The 26,854-nt window shown below is 36.4% G+C and overlaps 4 protein-coding genes across 4 annotated transcripts; 1 reads left to right on the forward strand and 3 right to left on the reverse strand.

Moving 5' to 3' along the window:
* Positions 1-2,527: 2,527 nt before the first annotated feature.
* LOC108862295 (UDP-glycosyltransferase 75B1) lies at positions 2,528-4,147 on the reverse strand. The gene is given in 2 exon segments (XM_018636417.2): positions 2,528-2,681; positions 2,683-4,147. Coding segments are annotated over 2 exon segments (1,515 nt in total). The 5' UTR covers positions 4,071-4,147; the 3' UTR covers positions 2,528-2,554.
* Positions 4,148-5,747: 1,600 nt separating this feature from the next.
* On the reverse strand, positions 5,748-7,382 carry LOC108834499 (UDP-glycosyltransferase 75B2). Its single transcript, XM_018607865.2, is given in 2 exon segments — positions 5,748-5,898; positions 5,900-7,382. Coding segments are annotated over 2 exon segments (1,443 nt in total). The 5' UTR covers positions 7,274-7,382; the 3' UTR covers positions 5,748-5,829.
* A 678-nt stretch (positions 7,383-8,060) lies between these two features.
* Positions 8,061-18,043, reverse strand: LOC108805338 (callose synthase 1). The gene is given in 41 exon segments (XM_018577367.2): positions 8,061-8,429; positions 8,533-8,718; positions 8,803-9,654; positions 9,727-9,848; positions 9,851-10,068; positions 10,153-10,236; positions 10,318-10,436; positions 10,521-10,640; positions 10,758-11,107; positions 11,186-11,254; positions 11,341-11,466; positions 11,550-11,659; positions 11,760-11,911; positions 12,019-12,148; positions 12,222-12,319; positions 12,399-12,522; positions 12,606-12,766; positions 12,853-12,937; positions 13,023-13,117; positions 13,207-13,344; positions 13,461-13,547; positions 13,614-13,663; positions 13,752-13,833; positions 14,005-14,065; positions 14,154-14,206; positions 14,297-14,634; positions 14,721-14,838; positions 14,919-15,038; positions 15,165-15,258; positions 15,341-15,417; positions 15,503-15,640; positions 15,747-15,873; positions 15,963-16,054; positions 16,139-16,231; positions 16,312-16,428; positions 16,513-16,623; positions 16,735-16,828; positions 16,918-17,039; positions 17,138-17,238; positions 17,326-17,538; positions 17,845-18,043. Coding segments are annotated over 40 exon segments (5,850 nt in total). The 5' UTR covers positions 17,513-17,538; positions 17,845-18,043; the 3' UTR covers positions 8,061-8,180.
* A 6,000-nt stretch (positions 18,044-24,043) lies between these two features.
* LOC108842763 (uncharacterized) lies at positions 24,044-26,383 on the forward strand. The gene has a single exon (XM_018615786.1). It carries the CDS (start codon positions 24,044-24,046, stop codon positions 26,381-26,383), a length of 2,340 nt encoding a protein of 779 aa, XP_018471288.1.
* Positions 26,384-26,854: the final 471 nt, after the last annotated feature.

Raw genomic sequence — 26,854 nt, forward strand, 5'->3', positions numbered from 1 at the left:
AATAAAGAAAAAATAATAATTGGAGTAAACTTATATCAATGTCATGTTCTTAATTTAATATAATAGATTATTTTAAATGGTTATTTCATTTTGTTTGCGATATTATATTTTGGTTTTGAAATATAACATATTTAATTTATTAGTTTTCAATTATTTACGGTAATGTTCAGTTATGTGAAGAAACCTTATGTTTATATTGTTGTATCAAACATGAATATTGATTATATAATTATTTAGAAATAGTTGTTATAACTTAAACTGCAAAAAGTTAACTCTTTAATACGGTACCTAATTCTATCTCACGGATACAACATACATTACCGTGATGCGGGTTCTAGCCGATAGAGGAGCAGTTGCATCCGGACTAGCCCCAACGATATGTGCAACGACAAGCACGAAGACCGAAAGCCTCGTACCACCAGATCAAGACGGCAACATGTAGGAAGCAACACTACTATGTTCAAGAAAGCCCAAGGCTTACGCATATTATCGCGACTTTCCCTAACAATCCGAACGAGAAGAACACCTACCATCATTTCCCTAACCTGCTTATGTATGATACGCATATATCTATCATTAATATCAATGTAAAATTGGTGAAAATTTTATTAAGAAACCAAAAATAAAAAGTAACATAGTGCATATTCATAACTATAGTGATGACATGTTAATATGATCATAGTATGTGATCAAGTTAAAGTAAATAATATTAATTAATCAAAAAATGAGCAAAAATTAAGCAAAACTTAGCTATTTTGTATTAAAAACACAATATTATATTTTGTAACCATAACATATGATAATATTCATATGTGGAAATAACATGTCATTAAGAGTTATACCATATTTAATAGGATGTACTAAACGAGATATAACATATACATTAAAATCACAAAATAAAATTTTATTTATATTCTAATAATGTATGAGTGTGTATATTTTCCATACAAATCAAGAATATAATTCATTTTTAATTATATTTTTGATTTTTCTATAGTGATTCGTAAATTTTTAAAACATATACAGATTTTGGTATCTCAATTTTAGAGGTAAAATTTTCCAGGTTTATGTGTAGAATGGCTATCATTCAGTCCTTCTCGGTTATTATGTTATGTATATAGTTAGTATGTGGATCATAATTCTTTTTTCTTAAAACTCAATCAAGCCATTCAAATATTGTTAAATGCGATTGGAAAAATGTAAAATGACATTCTAAATCTGTCTTTTTTCCTAGCTGCGTAGTTACTCATTTTATTTCAATTAAAATATTTAACTAACGAGATAGATATTTGCTGAAGATCCTATTACATATAGTTATATACATTAAACTGTTCAAGACATATAGGCTTTAATAAGTGACATATGGTGTAGTTGATTTTACTTTGAGTTACGAATAAAAATCATTGATAACTCAAAACTGTTATCAATTATACATAAAATTTAATTTTTTAATTTTAAATTTGGTTTAACATGAGTTGTAATTGAGTTACAATGTTGACTTGAACCCTTTGTAAAATTTGCTAAATCAAAACTTAAACCAACATTAACCAAAATCCTATGTTTTAGAAGTTGAATTACAAAATTAATTGATTTTCTGTTTAAAAATAAAAAGGAAAATGGTTTTCAGAAACTGACGTATGTAACGTCATGTTAGTAAGACGTATGTATGTAGGTTAGTTAAACGTTTGTAGATTTACTTTTGCTTTGTAAATTTTAAATATTACTCCCTCTGTTTTTTAATAATACATGTTTTGAGATTTTCACACTTTTTAATAAAACATATTAAAATTTACTTATTAGTGCATAGTTTTTTGTTATTTTATATTTCTTATATTTCTAAACAAATAAAATTTCAAAAAATGCAATTAATGTTTTTGAGATTCACAATTATTCATAATTAGTTGACAAAAATTACATTGAAAATATGAAAAATACATCTTTTTGAAACAAAAGAAATTCCTAAAACATACATCTTTAAAAACAGAGGGAGTATTATTTATGGTTCTTTTTTTTGTAACTTATGGTTCTAATTCCACAATTATAGTAATATGTAAGTTTATTTTCGTTTGAGATAGCAACCATGATTTGTAATGAAACATTTATATTTTTTGCTTTATGCTTTATTATTAAATCCATGCTATTATATTCATTATTGATATTATATATATATATATTATTTGTATCATAATATTTAGAAAATAATATGTATTGAAAATTATTTTTCAAAATTTTATACTAATTTAAAATATACCTTTTAGATTTATTTACTTTAGAATAGCTAATGGTTTAATATGTTTTAATAATATTTTCATTATTTATATGTTTATATATTCAATTATTTTATTAAAACTGCAATTTATACATGGAAATATTATTAGTCATGAGTTTTAATAAAATGATAATTTTTACTTTTAGTGCAAAAATCCACATAAACATATAGTTTTTGTCACATTTTTACTCAAATTACATCAAATTATAAATCACACTATATAGTATATATACTTCAACTCAACTTTAATATACTATATGTTGTCGAAGCCATAATAAATGTCTTTTATGTTGTAATGAAATTGATGAACAAACGACAAAGTAACAAGATTAGCAATAGTTTTCTACAGCCAATTGAAAGATTTAGATTCTTTGAACACTCATCTTTGTCTTTAACCTCCTCTGCTTCACAGAACAGAGTCTTCACAAATCTCCTCCACAAAAGCCTCCATGTTCTTATCAGATAACCCACCTTCTCTACCCGCTTCAACCGCTAAACGCTTCCATTTCACAGCGTTTTCCCTCAGCTCCACCAACCTCTCATCCATCACTGCTTCCAAACACCTCCTTATCTCCTCTCTCTCCACCAATCCTTCCTCGTTCTCTCTCACCCTCACACCTGTTCTCCACAGCTCCTCCAGAAGCTTAGCGCTCGTAGGCTGATCAGACCACATCGGAAATGCCACCACCGGAACTCCAAGAACCAAACTCTCAAGCGTCGAACTCCACCCACAGTGAGTCACAAAACAACCTACGGCTCTGTGTTTCAAAACCTCCACCTGAGAACACCAAGACACGATCATACCAACCTCTTCGAGCTCGTGTCTGAAACCAGCGATCTTCTCAATCTCTGTCTCGTCCTCTCCTTCTGTCTTCGCTTCTCTGTTGGATTTATCAGTAATCACCCACAAGAACGGTCTCTTACCTTCTATGAGAGCTCTAGCTAGCTCCTCGATCTGTTTCTTGGACAACTCAACCATTGTTCCAAAAGAAACGTAAATAACAGAGGACTCTGTTTTTGACTCTAGCCAACGGCTATAACTACTACCAGTTTGCTCTTTCGACAAATCTTTAACTGGTTCACTTCCCGTGAACATGTCCGAAGGGAGTAAAGGACCAACCGCCACCATTCCGACACTCGGGATAGCCTTCAACGCCTCTTGCTCCAGAGAATCAAACGTGTTAACGAGAATTTTCGGATTGGTTTCTTTTTTGAGAAGCTCCATGAGTTCTTGAAACGATGCGTACGCGGCTTGGTTTGTGTTAGTAGGCGTGAGGAAAGAAGGAAGATCACGTATTGCTAGAGACGGAAGGTTCTTGAACTCGAGATAAGAGTTGTTGTTGTCTCCGTTGAAGTGGTTGTAATAGATGTCGAAGACCAAAGCGGGTTGGATCCAGAGAAGAGCAGAGGGGAGTTGAAACCTACTTGCCACTTTTGGTGCCCAGTTGAGAAATATCGTGTAGACCAAGCAAGTCACCGGAGAGTCACCGTTCTCATTAGCTTTGATGAACTCCGAAAGGGCTTTGTCGCCGTTGATCTCGAGATTCGCAGACCGTTTCTTATGGTCTTCGGCGGTGGTAAGGCCTCCTTGGTCGAAGCCGTCAGAGAAAGTAAGGAAAGAGAGGTTATCAAGGTCGCTGTGATTAGATATCATAGAGCGGTGGAATACGGAGGCGCATGTGACGAAAGTGACACGTGCGCCGGTGGTTCTGATGAGCCGATAAGCGAAACGGAGAGATGGGTTCACGTGGCCTTGCGCAGGGAACGTTACAAGTAGAAAGTGTGGTGGTGGTGGTGCCATTAATTGTTGTTTGTTTTGGTACACTGAAGTGAATTTGAGTCCAATACAAGACTATATGTCTCTTGGGGTGTTATATAAATATATATATAGAGAGAGAGAGATGTGTAATTAAATTTTGATACTTGGTCAGGTACTATGCACATGTATACGTCAAAACATAGGCAAAAATGTATCAGACTACTTGTGACGTCTGTGGTGACGCTCACTTCACTGGTTTTGTATGTAGCCTTTGGCCTCCTTTGTGTAAAAATCCAAATTTTCGTTTGTGTGGTTACATGACTTGACGTCGACATATGAATGGAGATGCAAACATTAAACTCTGTTTCCCTTTACAGCTGACAAATTATTGTAGTTTTGTTTGAAAGTAATTAAAGATGCTTGCTACCCTTTTTATTCACCAATCCAATCCGTTTAACTATAGTAGTTAAAGGAGCTGCTACTCAGATAACACCAACCTAACCTTCCAATGCCCTCTATAGTGTATACCATAAAAGAAGACCTAGGACTCGATATACCTAAGTCTAACAGAAAAGTGTTAACGAAAAAAACAAACAAACAAAACAAGTCAAATCCTTGAAAGATGGTGAAGCGAGAAGCTGAGAACAACGTATGGAATTCGGCCATGCAGCCTTTCTTGGATATCTCGTAAACTTCAGAAACACATCAATGTCAAATCTTAACGTTGAAAACTAAAGCACAGATGCTCTGATTCGCTATATCAAATCTCTTATTAATTGAAAAACATTATAATATTGTTTTGTAGTTTTATGAAAATGAAATTAAAAATTCTTAGAAAAATAGGTTGATTCATCTTAATTTATATTATACTTTTTACTAGGTATTTAGTCCACACATACATGCATAATAATTTTACAGATATTTGTAAATAAATATATTATAAAAAATTTATATAGGATACTTTTATTTTATGTTAAATAAATTTGACAACACTTATACATACAACTGCAATACAACAATTATAATTAAAACTATATACATGGATTTATAATCATTTTAAAAATATTATGATGTAGAATATTTTTGGATAACATAATATAGAATTTTTTAGATAATGATGATTATACTGTCGCGTAAATTTTAACATGATTATCATAGTTAGTTATTAAGGCCTAAGGGTAATATGAAGACTTTAAACGCTATCAAGTTCTCAGGTAACCATAGTCAAAAAAAAAAAAGTTCTCAGGTAACCAGCTGATTCTGTGCAGGCCCGGTCGTGACCTTGAGTGGACTAACATCTTGACCCCTCCTAACTGCTTGGAAAACTCAAATCTTATGTACTCCAAAAGAGACAAAAAATTCTACTTGCCTGCTCCTGGAGGTAAATACTTTTTCTCTTCATCTCCACTCCAAAGAAGAAGATATCCCTGAGGTCCAAGAGGTCGTCTACCGGGGCCACCCAGGGTTGGATCAGTCGGAATGGGAGCTTTTGAGTTCGTGTACCAGGACGGAGTATCTTGTGGAGTCACCCTTTAGTAGTGAACGTTTCCTAATCAAATGGTTTTTATCTCTATAAATCATGGTTTTGTTTAATAGAGATAAAAAAATTGTTACAAAAGCCTGAGAATAAATTTTTTGGTGCAATTTCTATACTGATGACATATGTATCTTTGATATTTCAGCTAATATATAAATATATAGTTAGTTATACATTTGGGATTGTACAAGACATAGATAAATGTATTTCTTTGTTGTAATGAAACTGATAGACAAAGGACAAAGTAACAAGACTAGCAAGAGTTTACAACCAGTTGAAGGATTTAGATTCCTTTGAACACTCATCTTTGTCTTTAACCTCCTCTGCTTCAGTCTTGACAAATCTCATCCACAAAAGCCTCCATGTTCTTATCAGATGACCCACCTTCTCTACCCGCTTCAACCGCTAAACGCTTCCATTTCTCAGCGTTTTCCCTCAGCTCCACAAGCCTTTCATCCATCACTGCTTCCAAACACCTCCTTATCTCGCCTCTCTCCACCAATCCTTCCTCGTTCTCTCTCACCCTCACACCTGTTCTCCACAGCTCCTCCAGAAGCTTTGCGCTCGTAGGTTGATCAGACCACATCGGAAACGCCACCACCGGAACTCCAAGAACCAAACTCTCAAGCGTCGAGCTCCACCCGCAATGAGTCACAAAGCAACCTACGGCTCTGTGTCTCAAAACCTCCACCTGCGAACACCAAGACACGATCATACCAACCTCTTCGAGCTCGTGTCTGAAACCAGCGATCTTCTCAATCTCTGTCTCGTCCTCTCCTTCCGTTTTCGCTTCTCTGTTGGATTTATCAGTAATCACCCACAAGAACGGTCTCTTACCTTCTATGAGAGCTCTAGCTAGCTCCCCTATCTGTTTCTTGGACAACTCAACCATTTTTCCAAAAGAAACGTAAATAACAGAGGACTCTGATTTTGAGTCTAGCCAACGGCTATAACTACTACTACTTTGATCTTTGGACAAATCTTTAACTGATTCGCTTCCCGTGAACATGTCCGAAGGGAGTAAAGGACCAACCGCCACCATTCCGACACTCGGAATAGCCTTTAACGCTTCTTGCTCCAGAGAATCGAACGTGTTAACGAGAATCTTCGGATTAGTTTCTTCTTTGAGTAGCTCCATGAGTTCCTTAAACAATGCGTATGCGCCTTTGTTTGTACTAGTAGGCGTGAGAAAAGAAGGAAGATCACGGGTTTCTAGAGATGGGAGGTTCGGGAACTCGAGACGAGAGTTGTTGTTTCCGTTGAAGTAGTTGTAATAGATGTCGAAAACCAAAGCAGGTTGGATCCAGAGAAGAGCAGAAGGGAGTTGAAACCTGCTCGCCACTTTCGGAGCCCAGTTGAGAAGTAACGTGTAGACCAAGCAAGTCACCGGAGAGTCACCGTTCTTATTAGCTTCGATCAACTCTGACAGGGCTTTATCGCCGTTTTTCTCGAGGTTCACACCCCGGTTATGACGGTCTTCCGCGGTGGAGAGGCCTCCTTGGTCGAAGCCGTCGGAGAAAGTAAGGAAAGAGAGGTTGTCAAGGTCGCTGTGGTTGGATATCATGGAGCGGTGGAACACGGAGACGCACGTGACGAAAGTGACACGTGCACCGGTGGTTCTGATGAGCCGACGAGCGAAACGGAGAGATGGGTTCACGTGGCCTTGCGCAGGGAACGTTACCAGTAGAAAGTGTGGTGGTGGTGCCATTGTTGTTTGTTGTGGCGAGTCCAATACAAGAATATATGTTTTTATTTTTTTGACTAATACAAGAATATATGTTTCTTAAGGTGTTATATATATAGAGAGAGAGATTTGTAATTAAATGTTGATACTTGGTCAGGTACTATGCACATGTATATGTCTTCATCAAAACATATGCAAAACTGTATTAGACTACTTGTGACGTCTGTGGTGACGCTCACTGGTTTTTATGTATAGCCTTTGGCCTCCTTCGTGTAAAATCCAAATTTGCGTTTGTGTGGTTGCATGACTTGACGTCGACATATGATTGGATATGCAAACATTTAACTCTGTTTCCCTTTACAGCTGACAAATTATTATAGTTTTGTTTGAAAGTAAAGATGTTTGCTACCCTTTTTATTCACCAATCCGTTTTAATTATAGCATAGATTAAAATGATATCTAATTTTAATATACTTTTTTGCCTATACAATATAAGTTCTAAAATAGTGACAGACTTACAGTTACTCTAAATTAAAATGTTACATTTTTAACAAAATTGTGCTTAAACAAAGCTAACCCACACTAAAACGACTTATAAACAAAGAACATGGTAAACGTTAACAGATAATGAAACAATAATTACTCTGTCGTTATTATGATTCATGACGTGTGCGAGAGAAAACGACATATCCTATGTAGAGAAGTTCAAATGATGCACATGTTCTTGAGTCTTTCAAATCTCCGGGGAAAAGTTAAGAGATACGTCTCACTTTCCTCTATGCATGATTGAGCTTGTGAATGAACCCAAAAAAAGAAAAAAAGAAAACATTGTTGTATGAAGGTTGAATAAGGTTTAAACTTCTAAATGTAGACAACTTGTGAATCAAGCAACATAAAGCCATTAGTTTATATTTACATATGTTGCATGTCGTCACTCCTTATTTTTGGAAGACCTGTCTTTTCTATGACCACCAAGAATACGAGAAATCTGCAGACCTCTGCTAAACGCTTGGTTAAAGAGCATTCTCGTCTGGAACTCAGACACAAAAGGAAACCAAGCCAAGAACGCAACCGGCGTGAACAGAAGCAATCCCATCACTATCTCATACCCACGAGCTAGCGTCCTGACCGACGACCATATCCCTAGATGATGTATCAGAGGCTTACAAGCTTGCGCAATCTGATGACCAGAGGACAAAACAAACCAATGTCACAAAACCAGACGAAACTTGTGGTAGTACCCTAAGAGACAAAAAAAAAAAAAGAGAAATATATATACTTACAAGAAGCATTCCCCATCCAGTTGGCATGAAGGCAAGCATGCAGATGAACAAGTCTTTGACCGTTATCAGAGGAAGCGCGAGGAGAGTAATAAGAACAGTAACAAACGCCAAGAACACAAGACCCTTTATCATTCTGAACAGAAGCTGGAAACTAGTGCTGAATCTTCTCCTCCCCATCCCCAAACCCTGCAATAATGAATCATTACACATAAGATTAGTAAACTCTCAAGAAAATTAAACTGAGAGAATGTGAATAAAGATTCATCATACCTTCACAATGAGTAGAAGTAATAAGATGACAAACCAAGAAGCTCCATAAACCCAAACGCTTTGGTTTTTGCCTTTAAAGATACTGAGCTGATACACAAGTCCATACTGAAATATAAAGAACCGCAACGCCAAGAAGATCTCAAGGACGATGCCACGGAGCCCCGAGTGCTTAAGGTGCTCCATCTCCTTCTCCCACCAAGACTCCCAGCTCTTCTCAGCCGGAACACCGATCCCTCCTCTGTTGTATATCCACTTGTTCCAGTCCGTCCAGTCATCAACGATCTTCTGCCACTCGAAGCCAGAAGGGTTGAACAAAAACGGAGCAAACAGCCACGTCACCACCATGAACCATATCGAAACGGTGATGAGAATGTAAGTCACAACCCCTCTGTACGCTTGACCAAACAGCTGATACACCAGCAGGAGAATCATCAGCTCGATGCCCTTCACGAAGTGGCTACGCGAGTAGAATCTGTAGTTCTCGGCGAACTTGGCGTGGAAGACAACAAAGCCGCGTCCGGTTCCTCTGTACTCCGCGCCTCCGTGGAACAGCGTTCTCCCGTAGTAATGCGTCTTGGTACCGAGCTGGAACGTGAAGAAAACGGAAGCGAGCTGGAGCTGCATCATCACGAACTCGATCAACGCGTTGTGGAAGCCTCTCTCGAGTCCTATCTCCATCATCATGGGGAGAGCCATGAGGAAACCGATCTGCACGAATGATTGAGAAGCGAGAGCTGCCTCGAGAGGCTTGTTGTTGCGGAAAGCTCTTTGGTTGCTCAGCCCTTGCTCGAGTCCACTAAGTACTAGGTATAACCGGCCGTAAAGAAATACGTATACTGTAAGCACTGTTAACTGTCAAAACATAGAGAGAAAATGGCTTCAGAGTTTTGAGGGAAAACAAAAATAGAAACTCAAAAACCTTACCATTGTACTGAAATAGAAACCGATCGTGGTGAAGTAACAAGAGAGCATCCGGAAGAAATCGAAACGGTGTCCGAGTCTGTACAAGTCGCGGCTCAGAGTTTGCTCACCGTTACCGTTGGCGATTTGGCTTCGAACATTGAGATCTGATTGAGTCCCACGTCTCTCCCTTTACCAACTTGTATGTACTCATGATGCGTCACGTTTCCTTCGCGGAGAGTCGAGTTAAAACCTGCGAAGATGTCTTCGCTAAGGTTGATGACTTTGGAAGCTTTGCAGATACCACCTCTGGTGAGGTGAAAGAGACGGTCAAAGATATCTGGATGACCGTAATGGAATCGGATCCTGAGAGAGAAGTGGAAGAATAGAATACATTTAACTTTGACAATCAATCATAAGATTTTCACAACTGTGGGGGATGATACTTACTTCAAGGGACTAGCTAGCACTCTTTGCCCAATTGTTACAAAGCTGTTCTCCTGATTTGACATAAACCATGCAAGAGAAGACACACTGCCCAAAAGAAACCACAAAGAGATCAATATGATGTGCACTGAAACTAAACAATTCTAAGAGATAGAAACTAGTTCATACCTTCCAGTGAAGATATGCTCTCTAAGACCAAGAATGGTAGGGAACCTTACGCCTCCATGCTTAACAAGAAACTCTTGCAGCAAGTTCCTCATTTTGAAAGCTTCCTCCATATAGTTATCCTATTTTTTGTCAAGTCTTTAGAGGTTAAGAAGAGTCTCCCATGGTGCCTATTCTTTAAAATAATTATATAAGCATATATGCACCTGGTTCATGTCTATTGTTTGCAACCCTTCGCCACGTGTAAAAATGATAGCATGGTTCTGATTTTCCGGCTTTCCCTCTCCTAGTATAGCTGGCCCCGGAAGCTTAATCCTATAAATGAGCTGACAGAAAAAAAAAATATAAACTCAGCCTCTCCACAAAGCACAACAATATCTTCTGACCTCACTGCATAGGTTTGAACAGCATCAATAGTTTTTTCTTTCTTCTCATTTATGTACCTGATCCAGTGTTTGAACAGATTCAGAAGAATCCATTGGTTTGGTCTGTGGAGCAGCTTTCACAAGAGCTGAGTAATAAATCTTTTCCTCTGTTCCCTTATAGCTTTCTTTATGTGTTTGCTCCACCTCATCAATATAAGCAACACGAATAGAAGGATACGTTGTCATAAGTCTCAATATGTCTTTAGCACGCTGGTCACCAGATCTCTTGTGAATACTGTACTGTTGGCAGGAAACCACAAATGTGAATTTCATATCAGCAAGTGCTTGACACTGTGCCCAGAGTGACTCTCCACTCTTTGATGCTTCTTCACTGGTTAACTCGAGAGCCTTGTAGCCTTTCAATAATTCTAGAAAGAAAAGAAAGGAAGGTAAGTTTAGGGAATATGCTTTCACACTTTACAAGAATCAAAGGGAAACCACAGTACCTTCATCCTTTGCCGTGTCAAGGAAGGCCTGAAGTTCCAAAGCCTTTCGATAATACATCATGCCTCGCACTTGTTGAAACAAAACCATAAAGATCAGGCACAACAACAAGTTTAGCAATAGAGAGATTAATAGTGTGACACTAGAGTCTATATACCAGTTTTAGTCAGAGTTTGGCCTCTGTAAGATGCCCATAGACGAAGCTCATCTTCCAACTCGTCTTTTGTTCTTAGTTCTTCTTCGCTGCCACATTTAACTCGTTCCAGAAAGTTCGTCCATTCGTCTGATGTAAAAGCCATAAACTCAGCTGCTAGCTCAAACACAATAATATGGAGAAAAAGAAAAGAAGAGAGAGAAAAGTGAAACCTGGGAAGATCTTCTGCAAGTAAAAAAGTATGGAGACTCCATCTTCATTTTGCTGTTCTAAACCAAATATGGAGAAAAGAACATCCTCTGAATAGTATGGTGTGAGGACCCTACGGAAAAGAAAAGCAAAATGAAAGTTGTTCAGCTACTAGATGTATCATATGTCAGCATCCATAGACCATGAGATAAGTTGAAAGTGATGGAACCTACGAGAAGGAAAGCATGTTGCGGATCTTTGGTGCAGGAGGCATGTCCATGAATAATGAGTTTGAAAAGAAAGTTAGACGCCTTCGAGCTTCCAAGTTGGACGGCACATCCATAGCTGACTCCTTGACAGTAAGCAAAAGATGAAGCCTCTTGATCTGCAAAATGACAAAAAAAAAAAAGCAAGGCAGAGAAATCACTTAGACACTTATCATGTGTAATGAAAACATAAATGAAAGAATATTGTAAGGGAACTGAGCCTTGCTTTTTCTTTCCAGGCTTCCTTTTGAGAGTAAACTGGGAACTGAAGCTGGCTGAAATATTTGCGCTGTTGATGAAGAGGGGTCATGACGTCGTACTTGACATAAGCTCCATTGTGAGCAGTCTCCAGTAAGCTATGGAATGAAAACTCTATATCAGAGTGATTTCAAACAAAAAGTGATTGTTCATGCAAATGGTTTTTCTTACCTTGGAACTTCTTCGTCCATTATGTCTCTAGTCACCACTTCTAACATGTTCAGCAAGACGATCACAATCTGATCCTTGTCCTCCTCTCTGTTTTGTATCTGTTGCAAGTAGAACAAGCTCTCAGTTATTTCCTTAAATTCATGCTAAGCTTTGCAAGAGATATTCAGCATTCGTTACCAAATATTCGATTAGCTGAACAAACTGGCCATACAGATCAGGAAGAGAACTCAGGTTCAGTTCTGTTATCAGTGTTTCTTTCTCGATATGTTCATCAATCTTGGAGAAGATATCATTTATGACCCTGGCCAAGAACAAGTTAGATAAAAAAAGGCAATGTATTTCCTGGTTTTTTGGAACAAAGGCAAAGAGATTTCAATAACTTACTGTCTTTCTCGTTCTCCAATAACCAAATAATTAATGAGATTCTTGAAAGAGGCATAGCACTCGGTAACTGCACAAGTCATGTAGCTGTCAACAGCCAATCTCTTTTTCAGTTCACGGTCTTTTCCGTTGCTGTCTTTAGCCATATCCAAAGCTATTGGAATCTATGACATTTAATCAGGAGTGCATCAGAATAAGAGAAAGGAAAAATGTAACACCAGAAGACACAAGTCATAAGATAAATCTTCACCTTACTAGCCAGTAGAAAAGGTGGCCACCGGATAAGATCCAAATCAGGGTCAGACCAATATGGCACAAGTAAAAGTTCCATCTCCCTGTGTACACAAACCAACATTATCACATATCTCACTAATTTCAGACTGAGACAAGGATGAAAATTATTCAAAAGCCAGACTGAACCTATCACTAATCAGATCCTCTTCTCGGAAACTACTGATGATCTTGTTCCACATCTGAGCAAACCGTGCTGCTTCCTTGTCTTTACTAGATGGGAGCTACCAAAAGAGAGAACACAACCTTCAACAGAGTTCTGATACATAGAAATGATAGTGGAAATATCTAAACATAACAGCAGTAATCAAACCTGATCAAACTTGCGAGAGAAGGTCGCCTTAAATCCCCTTTTCTTTGTATCGTCACTCTTATCTTGTGGCACCAAGCAGTCATTAAAGGCCCCTGGTATGGACTGAAATCTTGACCTCAACATTGCAAGTGTCCGGATCTGAAGTGAAACAAACTTCTTTCAATAGACCATCTCACTTGGTAACTAAAGACGAATATGTAAATTAAGTAGTCATATCTTCTTTTTAATACAAGAATGAATGCAAAATTATAAACCTCTCCAAGACGGCGGAAAGCTCCATTCAAACCTCCAACCAGAGTTGAGACAATAGCATACCATATTTGTGTGTCCATGAAATAAACCTGCATATAGAAGTGACCTATAAGAACGAAAGAGAATATGGAAATGAACAATATGTTACAACTTACCAGAATAACCGGTGACCAGAGTGCAATGACAACGCCTAAATTATTCTTAGCTGCACAAAACCAACAAAACAACGACAGAGTTATTTAGCAAAACAGCATAACATAATAAGCAAATCCCAAAATTCTACATTCCATTACCATGAGGGAAAAACTCATGCCAGCTGTAGACGGATATATGGATTCTCATTATATCTTTGGTTGGACCAACAAGGGGCTTAATCTGTTTTAAAGATAAGAAAGCATGAGATATGGACTGATATGAATGTTATTAGAATCTAAGTGCCTGTTAATACAAAAGATCACGTTTCCAACTTCCAAATAAAAGGTTATTTCATATTTTACTCATGTTACTACTAAACATAGACCTCACTACAAGAAAATGTGATAATACCTCAGCGTAAAAACTGAATGCCAGCTTTGAAAATAGAAGAACAATCCAGAACATCGTGTACCTAGAGAAATCATTAAGCAGTGTTGAGATTCCAACCAATATTTCACTATTTCAGTCTGCGGTTGTGTAAAGTTTTTAAGGCTCCTTACTTGAAAAGTGACAAAGCGCTCTCATGCATACCCCTTCCTATATACAGACGAGGCTGTATCACCAACAACCATGATAAGTCAGATCTTTTCGGTTCAATACAAACATTTAATCAAGATAAAAGGCCCATGGATAACGTCGGTACCTGAGACCACCACATCATCAGCATCATTATCTTAAAGTCAGATCGTTCAAGATACCTTCGAATGAACGGAAACAAAAACAGCAACGCGGAAAGCATGTTCGGGGATAAGTAGATAAGAATCGCCACTATGAAAAGCGAAGGTGAGTTATGGCCGTGTCCACCAAACCAATTCTTTATGGTCAGCGCAAAGCCAGAAGCGTTTTTCCAGCTGTAGGCGTAAGCAACCGGCATGACTATAACCCACCCTGCAGCCGCACCAGCCTTCAAGACGTATCTGAGTTTCACATAGTGTGACATGCTGTGTCTTGCCTTCCAGCTGAGGGCTATGTCAAGGAGAGCTGAAATATTATTAAAGACAAAACAGTCAGAAAACTTGGAAGGAAACAACAGAGATTTTGTAACTGCAGTGATGCAACAACATAACCTTGTGCAAGCTTTAGTACAGCTGCGGTAATGAAAATGCTCAGAACCTTTAGGAAGACATCACCCTGAAAGATGGCACTCAACTCTCCCGATCCATTCCATGCAATAACAATCATCGCCTTACCAAGAAACGGATACAACAAATAAATACAATATATTTTGGAAGACTAAACATATACTAAATACAATATATTGGTACCTGCAAACACAGGATGTAGAAACTCCACATTCTATCAAAGCTTCTAAATATATGCCAGAAGGAGCGTATCTCAACAAAATTGACTTTTCCCATCCACCGATCTCCACTATTTGATTTTATCTGCAGCATTGCGAACAATAAAATCAATAAACTATAGATACAGAACATTCGAGGCAAATGATGTATCAAAAAATTTGCTAAGGAAAATACATATGCAAGACATTAGTTAGTCTCTATTACTCATACCTCGCTGTTCTCAACTCGAAGTTCTTCAGCTGTCTGACAGAAGAAATCAGCATCAGCTCGCATAGGCCACCCTAAGCGAAAACAACGAACTGACCTGCAAAGTTACAGGCAACACGGAATTTAGACCACCATTAATTCTGATGGATATAGGTTATAAGATGATCTTCAGCATTTACCAAAAGTATTCATTCAAGTCATCATAGTTTCTCCAAACAGAATGCTTTGACTTTCCACCCCTACTTCTCTTTGCTTCCTGTAATGAACAAAGATCTAAGATTGAGAGGAAGGCTCAAGAAGAAAAGAGGGCCACTGATAGAATATAGCTGAAACTAACTAACCTTTGCTATTGTCTTGTATATAGGAGTCACTACTTTCTGCAGGAAAGCTTCATCTTCACCACCATAAGCTGGCTTTACATGCTCCCCTGTCATTGGACTAACACTACCAGCCAACATACCATACAACTCGAAAGCCATCTGAATATATACCCCAAAAAACTCAAAATTAGACTTAAACAGCTAGGAAAATGCTATTCTTCTTCATAAATAATCAGAAATTTGAGTGACTAAATTGGATCCATACATGGTGGTATATATAACAGAGGCATTCTGGCATGAATCTCAGATTTGCAGCTTCTCCCCAGATCAAAAGATAAAGCCCCATGTAGAGCAATTTACGCTGCTGTACCTCTTGTTGAATAGTTGGCAACCTTCAAATGCCAACAAGAGGATAAGTAGACAGAAAGTACTATAATCGTTCTTACATATTAGTAAGTTTAGAAAAGTATGAAATTCTCACCAAAGACTACTTTTCCGACCCAAATATTTGCACCACTTTTTATAGTTTCTGAAAAGTTTCTTCATCACTATGGTCAAGGCCCCATCATCCAGCTAGAGAAATTATTGTACACAATCACTAAACGTCAAACACAAATGCCTAGGCAAAGAGCAAAAAATGACAACAAAAATGCACACCTTTGGTTCTTGTTCTGGTCTTGGATATTGTCGGATATGGACATTAGCAAGTAATAAGATCAAATGCTCTCTTTGATTTGAAACATTATCTTCCTGCAGTCAATAATAAATAATCAGTAAAGTCAAAACTTCAAGTCGAATAATTAAAACAGAGTATATTTCTCTAAAATCACCTGGAAACCAAACATAGACTGAAGCCAGTCTAGAATGTCTTCATCAGTTTTCTTCTTGTGATCTGCTTTCCATGGTAATCCCCTTATATTTCTAAGAGCGGTGACAGCAGCTTGTATCTGCAGAACATTATTCAAACAGATTGATTAGAGTAAAAGACAATAACAGAACAGTAAGCCAAGCTAAGCAGGTGGATAACTAACCTCAGGCAATCTCATTATAGCCTGATTCTGACTATCAGGGTCTAGGGGAAGTATATTGTAAGGCTTGTAAATCTGTTTTTTCTCTTCCACCTTCTTCTGCTGTTGTAAAATCTACACCAGAAGAAAAAAAAAAGATGATCAGAAACAAATGTGGATAAGCCATAACCACACGATTGTCAAGATGTTTTTGCCAGAGCATTTGTAAAGACTATGCATAAGCACCTGAATAGGAACTGGCACATCTTCTGTCTGATTAACAGCCTTCAAGACTTCAAAGAGAACGGCAGCAGTTTGATAGGCCTTTGTAAGTTGAGCACTAAAGGTAAAAATATGAATGGATAACGCAGTAAGAAAAAAAAAAACAAATTTGAATATAAAGATTTTTTATTCAGTCAAAACACAAACCGGTCAGCTTTATCAGCAGCATTTTGCAAAGCCTGGATGTACTTCTTGTAGTAGTGTTGATAAAAGCTCTGCATCTCACGCGCATCACTCTTTTGCCTTCCTGCCAAAGTTGTTTCATTCTCCTAGTAGATTCAAAAACACAAACAGAATGAGTTTAACACTTAAGTTCTTAACACAAAGATGTTAGTGAATCATCATAGTGTTAGACATTCATTCACACCCTTTCTAATCGTTGAAGAAGCGCAGTCTTAAACTGGCGAACACCACGTCCACTCGATGTCGGATCAAGCCTATGCGCCTTCTCGAATGCGTAAAATCGACCTAGTATGGTGTAAGATCAATAATCCACAGTTATAATCATCCAAGATCAAAGTCAACTTTCATCAATCAAAAGTCAAGTCAACTCACATAGGTAAGCAACTCGTGGGTTACTAGCTTCAACTTCATTAGCCACACGAAGAATGGGAGCAATCTCCACTAAAGAAGATGGAACCACTTCACTATCAAGCATAGCCTCTCCGAGACTACCAACGGTCTGAGTCCGTTGGATCGGCCTGTGCGGCCGAGACGGACCACTCTCCCTTCTCTGAGACATCTTCCCTAAATCTTCCGACAATCAGTCTGAGCTACACAAAATTTAAGTACTTGTCAAAAAAAAAAAACATTGAAACTAAAAACACAAACAAAACATGAGCAATAGAAAGAGCAAAAAGACAAAAGTGAGAATCGAATTAAATATCCTAAACCGGTAAATTAGAAAGATAAGACCAAAGACCTAGAAGATGGATCATCATCAGGTCTCACTCTAAAAGTCAAGTTTAAAAACAGTGAAAAGTGGAATTTTTTTAATTTTGAAACCCTAGAGATCGGATAAGTGAGGAGAATCTGCCAAAATCGAAACACAGTGAAAAGACCTAAGCTGATCACCTTATTACAGAGAGACAGAGGATGAGAAACAGAGGACCAAATACTCAAGCAAGCGATTGATGAGCAGAAGTCAAAGCCATCGGCTTTATTCGCCGGTTAAACTAGTATCCGGCGACAAGAGAGGGGAGGGGAGGAAACGCCGGAGGAGGAGGAGGAGAGCAAATGGTTCAAGTCAGGCGCCAAATTTCTATGGGAAATTTGGACTCATATACATAGTAGGAATTATATCGATAGTATAACCATAGAATACTTTAGGCTATGATATTTATGAATTAATTTCTATATTGCCCTTTCTTACTTTCACCTCATCCTTTTAATGAAGTTTATAAGTTTAGAAATTACTTATTTGAATTTCTTAATTATCTATAAAAATCATAGATTTTTTTCTGTATATGACATGTTTTAGATGTTGTAAAACGGACATATATTTGTAAACTACTCTAATTTTCTTCATAATCCCTATTCACATGATATGCGTCATATGTTTCATACTATTTTAAATTACAGTCTAGTATGATAATTTTTTTCTCTTCTTTTGCAATTTATATCTCCTTCTTTGCCTCCTGATTCTTCTTACTCACTACTTGATCAGTTACACTGTTTTGTTCTCCAACATTGTCGCCACTCATCATCTCTCTCTCTAAAGAAATTTTAGAGAATTTCATATATACAAAGTTTGTGGGTGTGTCGAGTATTCTATACCATAATATGTATATTATAGTTACGTAATATATAAGGGTTTGAGTTTAAGGTTTGGGTTTAGAGTATATGGTTTGGGTATATGGTTTGTGTTTAGAGTTTGGGTTTATGGTATATGGTTTGGTTTAAGGTTCAGAGTTTGAGTTTAGGGTTTATGGTTTAAAATTTGGGTTTAGGGTATATGGTTTGGATTTAGGGTTTAGGGTTAGATTTAGGATTTGGGTTTAGGGTATATAAATTTGTGTTTGTTTCTTTGTCTTTGCCTATTACTATATGGTTTGGGTTTAAGGTTCAGAGTTTGGGTTTAGGGTTTATGGTTTAAGATTTGGGTTTAGGGTATATGGTTTGGGTTTAGGGTATATGGTTTGGGTTTAGGGTTTAGGTTTAGATTTAAGATTTGGGGTTAGGGTATATAGATTTAGGTTTGTTTCTTTGTCTTTGCCTATTACTAAAGAAATTTTAGAAAATTTCATGTGTACAAATTTTGTGGGTGTGAGTATTACATACCGTAATATGTATAGTATAGTCACATAATAGATAAAAGTTTGGGTTTAGGGTTTAGGATTAGGGTTTGGGTTTAGGGTTTAGGGTATATGGTTTGGGTTTAGGGTTCAAATTTGGGTTTATGGTTTATGGTTTAGGGTTTGGGTTTAGGGTATATGATTTGAGTTTTGAGTTTGGGTTTAAGATTTTAGATTTTAGATTTTAGATTTAGGTTTATGGTATATGAATTTGTGTTTGTTTATTTGTCTTTGCCAGTAATATATGATTTGGGTTTAGGGTTTTTCTCTTTCTCTCTCAATTTATCATACTATACTGTATTTTAAATTACAGTATAGTATGATACGTTTTTTTTTCTCTTCTTTTGCACTTTGTATCTCTTTCTCTGTTTCCTAATTCTTCTTACTCTCTATTTAATCAGTTACAACGTTTTGTTCTCCAACACTGTCGCTATTCATCAGCTCTCTCTCTCTAATTTTTTTTTTTAGAAAATTTCATATATTCAAAATTTGTAGATGTGTCGAATTTTCCATACCATAATATGTATAACATAGTCACGTAATGGATAATGGTTTGGGTTTATGGTTTAGGGTTTAGGATTAGGGTTTGAGTTTAGGGTATATAGTTTGAGTATATAGTTTGGGTTTAGGGTTTGGGTTTAGGGTATATAGTTTGGGTTTATGGTTCATAATTTGGATTTAGTGTATATGGTTTAGGGTTTGGGTTTAAAGTATATGGTTTGGGTTTAGGGTTTAGGGTTTAGGTTTAGGTTTAAAGTTTAGGAATTGGGTTTAAGATTTACGGTTTGGGATTTAGGATTTACATTTATGTTTGGAATAATCTATTCTATATTTTTTTTTTTGGTTAAAAATATATTCTATATCTATTTTGTATATAGAATAGTATATAGTTCGGCATTTGAATTACACACTCACTTTCCTTAAAGGACTATAGTGTCTTATTTTGGTACAAATTGACACACTTTTTTCTGCATAGCTATATTCTTAATTGTGAGAGCCCGTATGAATATTGAGCAAATTGACCCAATTTCTATATAGGTAAACCTTTCTTTCTTTTTTTTGCAGCCTTTCGTTACAACCACTAATAATTCGCCACGTCATCATTACTTAATATGGTTTTATATTTATGGGAAGCTGCTTGATGACTGATGAGTCGTTTTCCTTTTTTTATTGGGTAACAGTATATTCGAAAAGTCAAATGAATTACATTACGTCCAAAAATGAATTATGTCACGGTTTTTGTATTCTCGTGGATGAATCATAAGTACAAAGACTTAGAACTTTATTTAATTGACTCATGGATTGTATATTAGTTCGATTATTAATTTTTTTTTTTTGACGGCAATTAGTTCGATTATTAATTATTAAAAATGTTTATTAGTTATTTAATAGTCATCAATTTTGTGAAGAGTGTTTGTTGGACTCCAATGTCATCAAACTTAATTTTCCTTCGAAATTTCTAAATAAGGTTTAGAGTGTTTATCTATCTGTGATCATATACTAAGAAAATAAATGATAATACCGGCTATGAAACATAGTCATTAGTCAATAACAGTGGTGTGAGATATTATTCTAGGCTTTCTAGTTAATTCACACGTTTTCTTCTTTCTGATAATCTATATTATTAAAAGAGAAGTACCCATATAAAATATCCCTTAGTTTTCACTTTTATTTACAATGGTATGCCACTGACATTAAATAATATTTCATATTTAATGCTGTCTTTTCCACTTCAATTAATGTGTTTTCCAAATTAAATTTAAATTAAATACACTTCATTAACTTCTCCATTAAATCAATGTCAAATTCAAAAAAATACATTTTTATTAGACAAACAATTCTGGAAATTATAATATCAACTCTTCATTTAAAAAAATTTGAACGAAAAAATATTAGCATATTTGAACCGAAACTAGATAATATCCAAACGGATTTACCATTTTGGTATCTAGAGAACCATAACCAAACTTCATCCGAACGAAATATTTCGGATATTCAAGTGTATTTAAATCATATTTATATACTTCAATATGTTAGCTATTTTTCGAATTAATATCCAAGATATAAGTTATTTTAAGTTGGTTAAAATATTTGAAATATAAAAAATAATCAAAAGTAAACATTTTAAAGTAGATAAACAATAATCAAAACTCCAAAAATATTTAAAATATATATTTATTCTTCATCCAAATATTCAAGTTAAACCTATTTTAATTTTTAATTTAGGTACTTTGGCTTACATTACTCAAATTACATGTTATATTATTTTTATTTTTAGATTTAGGGAAATTTAAAGATATATAAATTTTGAAAATTCAAAAATAGTTTAAACGGGTTATCAAACCCGCAAAGATCTGAATCAAACCAGAACCAAAGTTTATAAATACCCGAATAGAGGTAGAATCTTTAAACTCAAAAAACTCAAATCCGAATAGATTTTAACCGAATTAGAGTGGATACCCAAATACTCACCCCTAACTTAGTCAATATAAAACGATTAAATATTATAAATATATTATTTAGTATAAAAAAAACTAAAACTGAAAATTAATACCCGTGCGGTCGCACGGGTCAAGATCTAGTTAAAAGTTAAAACTAAAGAACAAATGCAGTAATGCACTACTTTTCTTCCCACTAGATATTTCCAGTAGGAGTGTATACTACATTGTCATTTTTTTTCTTATACAAGTAGCTTAAGGTAAAGAGGTACCATTTAAAAGTTTTTTTTTAAAAAAGAGGTACCAACTATAAATAAACTATCATCATTTTTCTGGTTGGCAAAATAAAACTATATTCATATATATAAGAGTATAGAAAATCGGTTCGAAAGATATGAATGAATATTTGGTGACGAATACTTAGCTAACATGCTGACGTTTTGTTTCTCTTGTTTGACACGGTCTCACGTCATTTCTTGTTTTCTTAATCAATCATATCATGAACAATAATTGGAGATTGAATTACAAATAAATTTTTATAAAGAAAGGAATTTGAACATTATCTTAACATGCAGAGACCATACCATATTCAAACATAATTCACCAGAGACTACTGAATCATATACAATTTGTGATTTAGCTTTCCAGTGGTGATGGTGAAGGAGAAGCAAGAGAGGAGAATCTTATGAAAGAAGGAGACAACTCGCCGCCAGCAGGCATATCCTGAAGAACCGCCAGAATCCGGCTGATGCTCAAGGATCTCGCTGACCGGAAACTATGAACTCTCTTCATCGTCTTAGACGTAGAGAAAACACTCGAAGATGTAGAGAGAATAAGATAAACAAGTGCTTGAACCAGCGCAAAAACGCTCATTTTCATCAGCATACCTTCCAAGCTTTCCATTAATGATATTACGATTTTACACACACAAGAACTATATACTGCTCCGTTGACTTCTGTAACTGTTGTTCTTCTCTTGCGATGGATCAATGAGTTAGAGATTTATGTTTTGATCAGGCAAAGTCGCTTGTTTAAATAGGAACGAAACAAGAGAGAGACTTATTTGACCAGAGGTAAGAACATCGAAGCAACGGAATAAATTAATATTGATGTAGTTTCCACTTTCCATTAGAACTTTCAAACTTATCTGGTCAGAGCAGACGTGATGTTTTTGATTTAAAAATATTGTAGACAAAAAATATGTACTAAAGACAGAATGAAAAAATTCAAGATTTGATCTTCAGAAACAAAACGACAAAGATCATCTAAACTATTAAAGGGGAAGTACAAATAGTATTTACCCCTTAAAGTTGCACAAATATTACAATAGAACGCCACTATCATTAAAACACTGTCGTTTTATACATTTACTAAACCATTACGCCTTTTTTATACTTACCATATCTTCGAACCATGAATCACGCTTTTTTTTTTTACCTACCATATCTTCAAATTCAATAAAAGAGAAATTTATGTAAACAATTCTTGGACTAAAATCTCATATGGACCAAATGATCAAAAAGCATTCTACAGCATCCAAAAATAATCTGTATGGACTAAGGAGAAGAAAATTACCATTTTGCCATTAATGACTTTCAATATGGACCATTAGATGAGCTCTTCTCTCTTATATTGTGAACCGTCGGATCTATATAAGAAAATGAATGAAATAATTACAAATAATGCCATTAATGAAACTCACCCCTCAACCATTAGATATTTCCCTTATGTTATAATCTCAACCGTCAGATCTCTCACTCTCCTTCTCTCTCTCGCCTGGGTCCCACCATAAATTTAATCCATCTTCTTCTTCTTCATTTCACTGTCCAACTACCACGAAAATTCATTTCACTCACCAACCAAAGCTCTCTTCTCCAACTCTTCATCCACAAACCTTTACTTCTGTTTCTTAGGGTTTTCCTACAGCTTACAACGCCTTGAAACAGCACATGTGAGTCGTTTTTGGTTCTGAAATTGCTAGGTAAGTGTGTGTATACTCTCTCCCTCTCTTTCTCTCTCACTCTTCTTTGTCTCTTTTTTTTTATTGTTTTCTGTTTTGGTTTACTCACATAATATATATGTTAACGTTATGAGTCAGTTTCTAAAGTTTAATATAACGTTGTTATAGTATAAAGCATAATATTGTAGAATAAATCGTTTTTATCTATGGTACAACTGGTGCAACTTTTAAGTTAAAATTAGTTAATGACCAGTTACACTGGTACAACTTACAAAAATAAAGTAGTAAAACCGGCAGAACTAGTATTACTAATATTGTTTATACGAAACGTACAACTAGTAAACCTGATACAAGTCTAAGTAACATTGAATGAGTATGGGTAGAACTTGTATAACTTACAGTAATCATGTGCCTAAGTGAATGTAGTATAACTTGTATTACTAGTATAACTTATTACTGCTGTTACATGTAAACCAGTCTAACTGGTAATACTAGTATAACAGCATTTTAGCTACCTAGAACTCGTATAACTTGTATACCTATTAAGTGGTAATGTTGGTTTTTTCTCCTTTTCAGGAACTATGGATAGTGGTGCAGCTGTGGTGATACATTTTGATCATGGTGGAGACCGGCATATTTCTACATTAGTGATGAAAGGAAGATATGAGGAGATTACTTATTCTCGCTTGGTTGATAGAATATGCAAGAAAATGAATATTGATGTAGCTGCGACAAAGCTTCAACTGAGTTACTTTCCTCTGGTCGTGGATAATAATAAGAGGCCTTCCTATATTCTGGATGATGAAGATGTTTTAGGATATTTAATGGAGGTAGATAAGAAAAACCGGCGTAGTGTCTTGCACGTGGAGCTTTCCGAAATTGTCTCAGAAAATCAGAGTAATGAGCAGTTCTCTATGAATGAGGAAATTCAGAATGGTGGCAGAGCTAATGATGGTATGGTTGGAGTTGAGGAGTTGGCAATTGTTCCTCAAAAACAATCAGATGGGTATGAGCATGAGAAAAGCAATGAAGAGGTTGATGAAATGGATGACAGAGAGGAGATGGCGGCTGTTACACCAGCTGAAGAACCAGTTGTCAATATTGAGTGGGATGATGGTATTGATATGAGTTTGCATCAAGAATTTGCGACTAAGGATGAAGTGAGGGATTTAGTGGACAAAGGAGTGCATTCGAATTGTTTTGAGGTTGATATATTGAAGTCGAATCCTAATCTGTATGTATTGAAATGTCGTGGAGTTGGATGCAGATGGTATTTACGAGCTGCAAAGCTGAAAAAATCTGATTTTTTCACTATCAGAACGTATAGAAAGATGCATACATGTTCTCGGGGAGAGGGAAGCATAACCAAGAGGGGGAAAAGAGGCACACCAAGTATGGTCGCATCAGTGGTTCATGCAGATTATCCAGGCCAATTCAAGACTCCAGATCCAAAGACTCTCATAAGTTTGGTAAAGAACAAACTAGGTGTCAAGGTTTCATATTCTACGGCTTTGAGAGGGAAACACCAAGCTGTCAGTGATCTGCGTGGTAACCCTGAGGAGAGTTTTGCTAGACTCCCATCTTACTTGTACATGTTAGAAAAGATGAATCCTGATACCATCACACGGTTAGTAGTGGATGAGACGAACCAGTTCAAGTATATGTTCTTTGCGCTCGGAGCTTGCATTGAAGGGTTTAAGGCGATGAGGAAAGTGATAATAATGGATGGAACTCACCTGAAGGGTGTGTACAAAGGAGTGCTTCTCATTGCCACTGCTCAGGATCCAGACCATCATCATTATCCCCTCGCTTTTGCGGTAGTAGATGGTGAGAAAAATGCGAGCTGGGAGTGGTTTTTGACTACACTGAAAACTTTGATACCAGATGATCCTCAGCTGGTATTTTGTACTGATAGAAACCAAAGCATCATCAAGAAAGTACACGAGGTGTACCCATTGGCGATCCATGGATATTGCAATTATCACTTGTCTAATAATGTCAGCGGAGCATGCAGCAATGTCAACAAGAAAGGAGTTGCCAAAAAGTTTAGGAAAATTGCTGGTATATACTCAGAGATAGAGTTCAGAAATAGCTACAATGATTTCAGGAGAACGTATCCCCAAGCCGCTGACTATCTAGATGACAGTGTTCATGAGACAAAATGGGCAAGATGTAAATTTCCGGGAGAAAGGTACAACATAGATACAACCAACACAGTTGAATCTATCAATGGTGTTTTAAAGGAACCAAGGAAATATGCGTTGTTGCCAATGATTGATGTGGTGGTGGGGAAGATTGTAGAATGGTTTAACAAATATCGAGATTTATCTTTACGTGTACCAGAGAGGCAGATACTAGTACCGCACGTGCATGGGATATTGCATCACAATTATCCGAAGGCAAAAAAGCTAGAGGTGAGGGAGTTAAACAAATTTGAACGTCACTACAATGTGATTGGAAAGGACGGTCAAGGTTATTTTGTTGATTTGAGCAACAGAAGTTGCTACTGTAGGTGTTTTGATATTGACCGGTATCCTTGTGTGCATGCACTTGCTGCTATTATAGCACGTGGAGAAATGGCTGAACATTATTGTTCTAGGTATTACTGGATGGAGCAGTGGACTTTGGCATATTACAGGACAGTATATCCAGTGCCTCATCATTCATCATGGGAAAGTTACGGAATTCCTGAAGAAATCCGATCTCGGGTTGTCTTCCCTCCGTATGTGGAGAAAAAGAAAGGAAGACTACAAGTTACTAGATTCCCATCTGCAGGAGAATATCGGAGGAAGAAAAAGAAGAAGTACCCACCGTTGGTTGGTGAAAATGATGGAAGTGACAGTGATGGAAGTGGCAGCGAGGAAAGTAGCAGCGAGGGAGGTGGCAACGAGGGAGGTGGCAACGAGGAAAATGTTGAATGAGTCTTACTTCTTTGTTATGGAACTTGCTTAGGTGTTGTAGAACTTATTTATTATGTGTTGTGAAACTTATTTATGTAATGTGTTGTTTCTATCAGGTAGTACATGTACAACTGATAAAACTTAATATAACATAATAATCATGTTTCTGTGTTGTCATACTGGTACAACTAGTAAAACCACTACATGTTGTACTCGTATTACTAGTACAACTATGTCTAGTTTATTAGAGTTGTGAGACTAGTATAACTAGTATAACTATGCAGGTTCTGAAAATTTAAATATATTTTTGGGTATTCCATATTAATAAAACAATCAAATGGTCAAATTGGTAAGTGTTTGGATAGTTTGATTGTGTTTCATATTGTTTTTTTTTTTTTTTTCCTAACACCATCACATAAGTTTCCATGATCTACCATATACTTTTAAGGTTTGCTAACTTGTTTATCCACATATTTTTTGCAAAACATACAT

This window comes from Raphanus sativus, chromosome 1, assembly GCF_000801105.2.
Source record: "Raphanus sativus cultivar WK10039 chromosome 1, ASM80110v3, whole genome shotgun sequence".
Taxonomy (NCBI): domain Eukaryota; kingdom Viridiplantae; phylum Streptophyta; class Magnoliopsida; order Brassicales; family Brassicaceae; genus Raphanus; species Raphanus sativus.

Bases quoted from the DNA above. Each gene is read 5' to 3' on its own strand.
- LOC108842763 (XM_018615786.1), top strand. From the start codon at position 24,044: ATGGATAGTGGTGCAGCTGTGGTGATACATTTTGATCATGGTGGAGAC.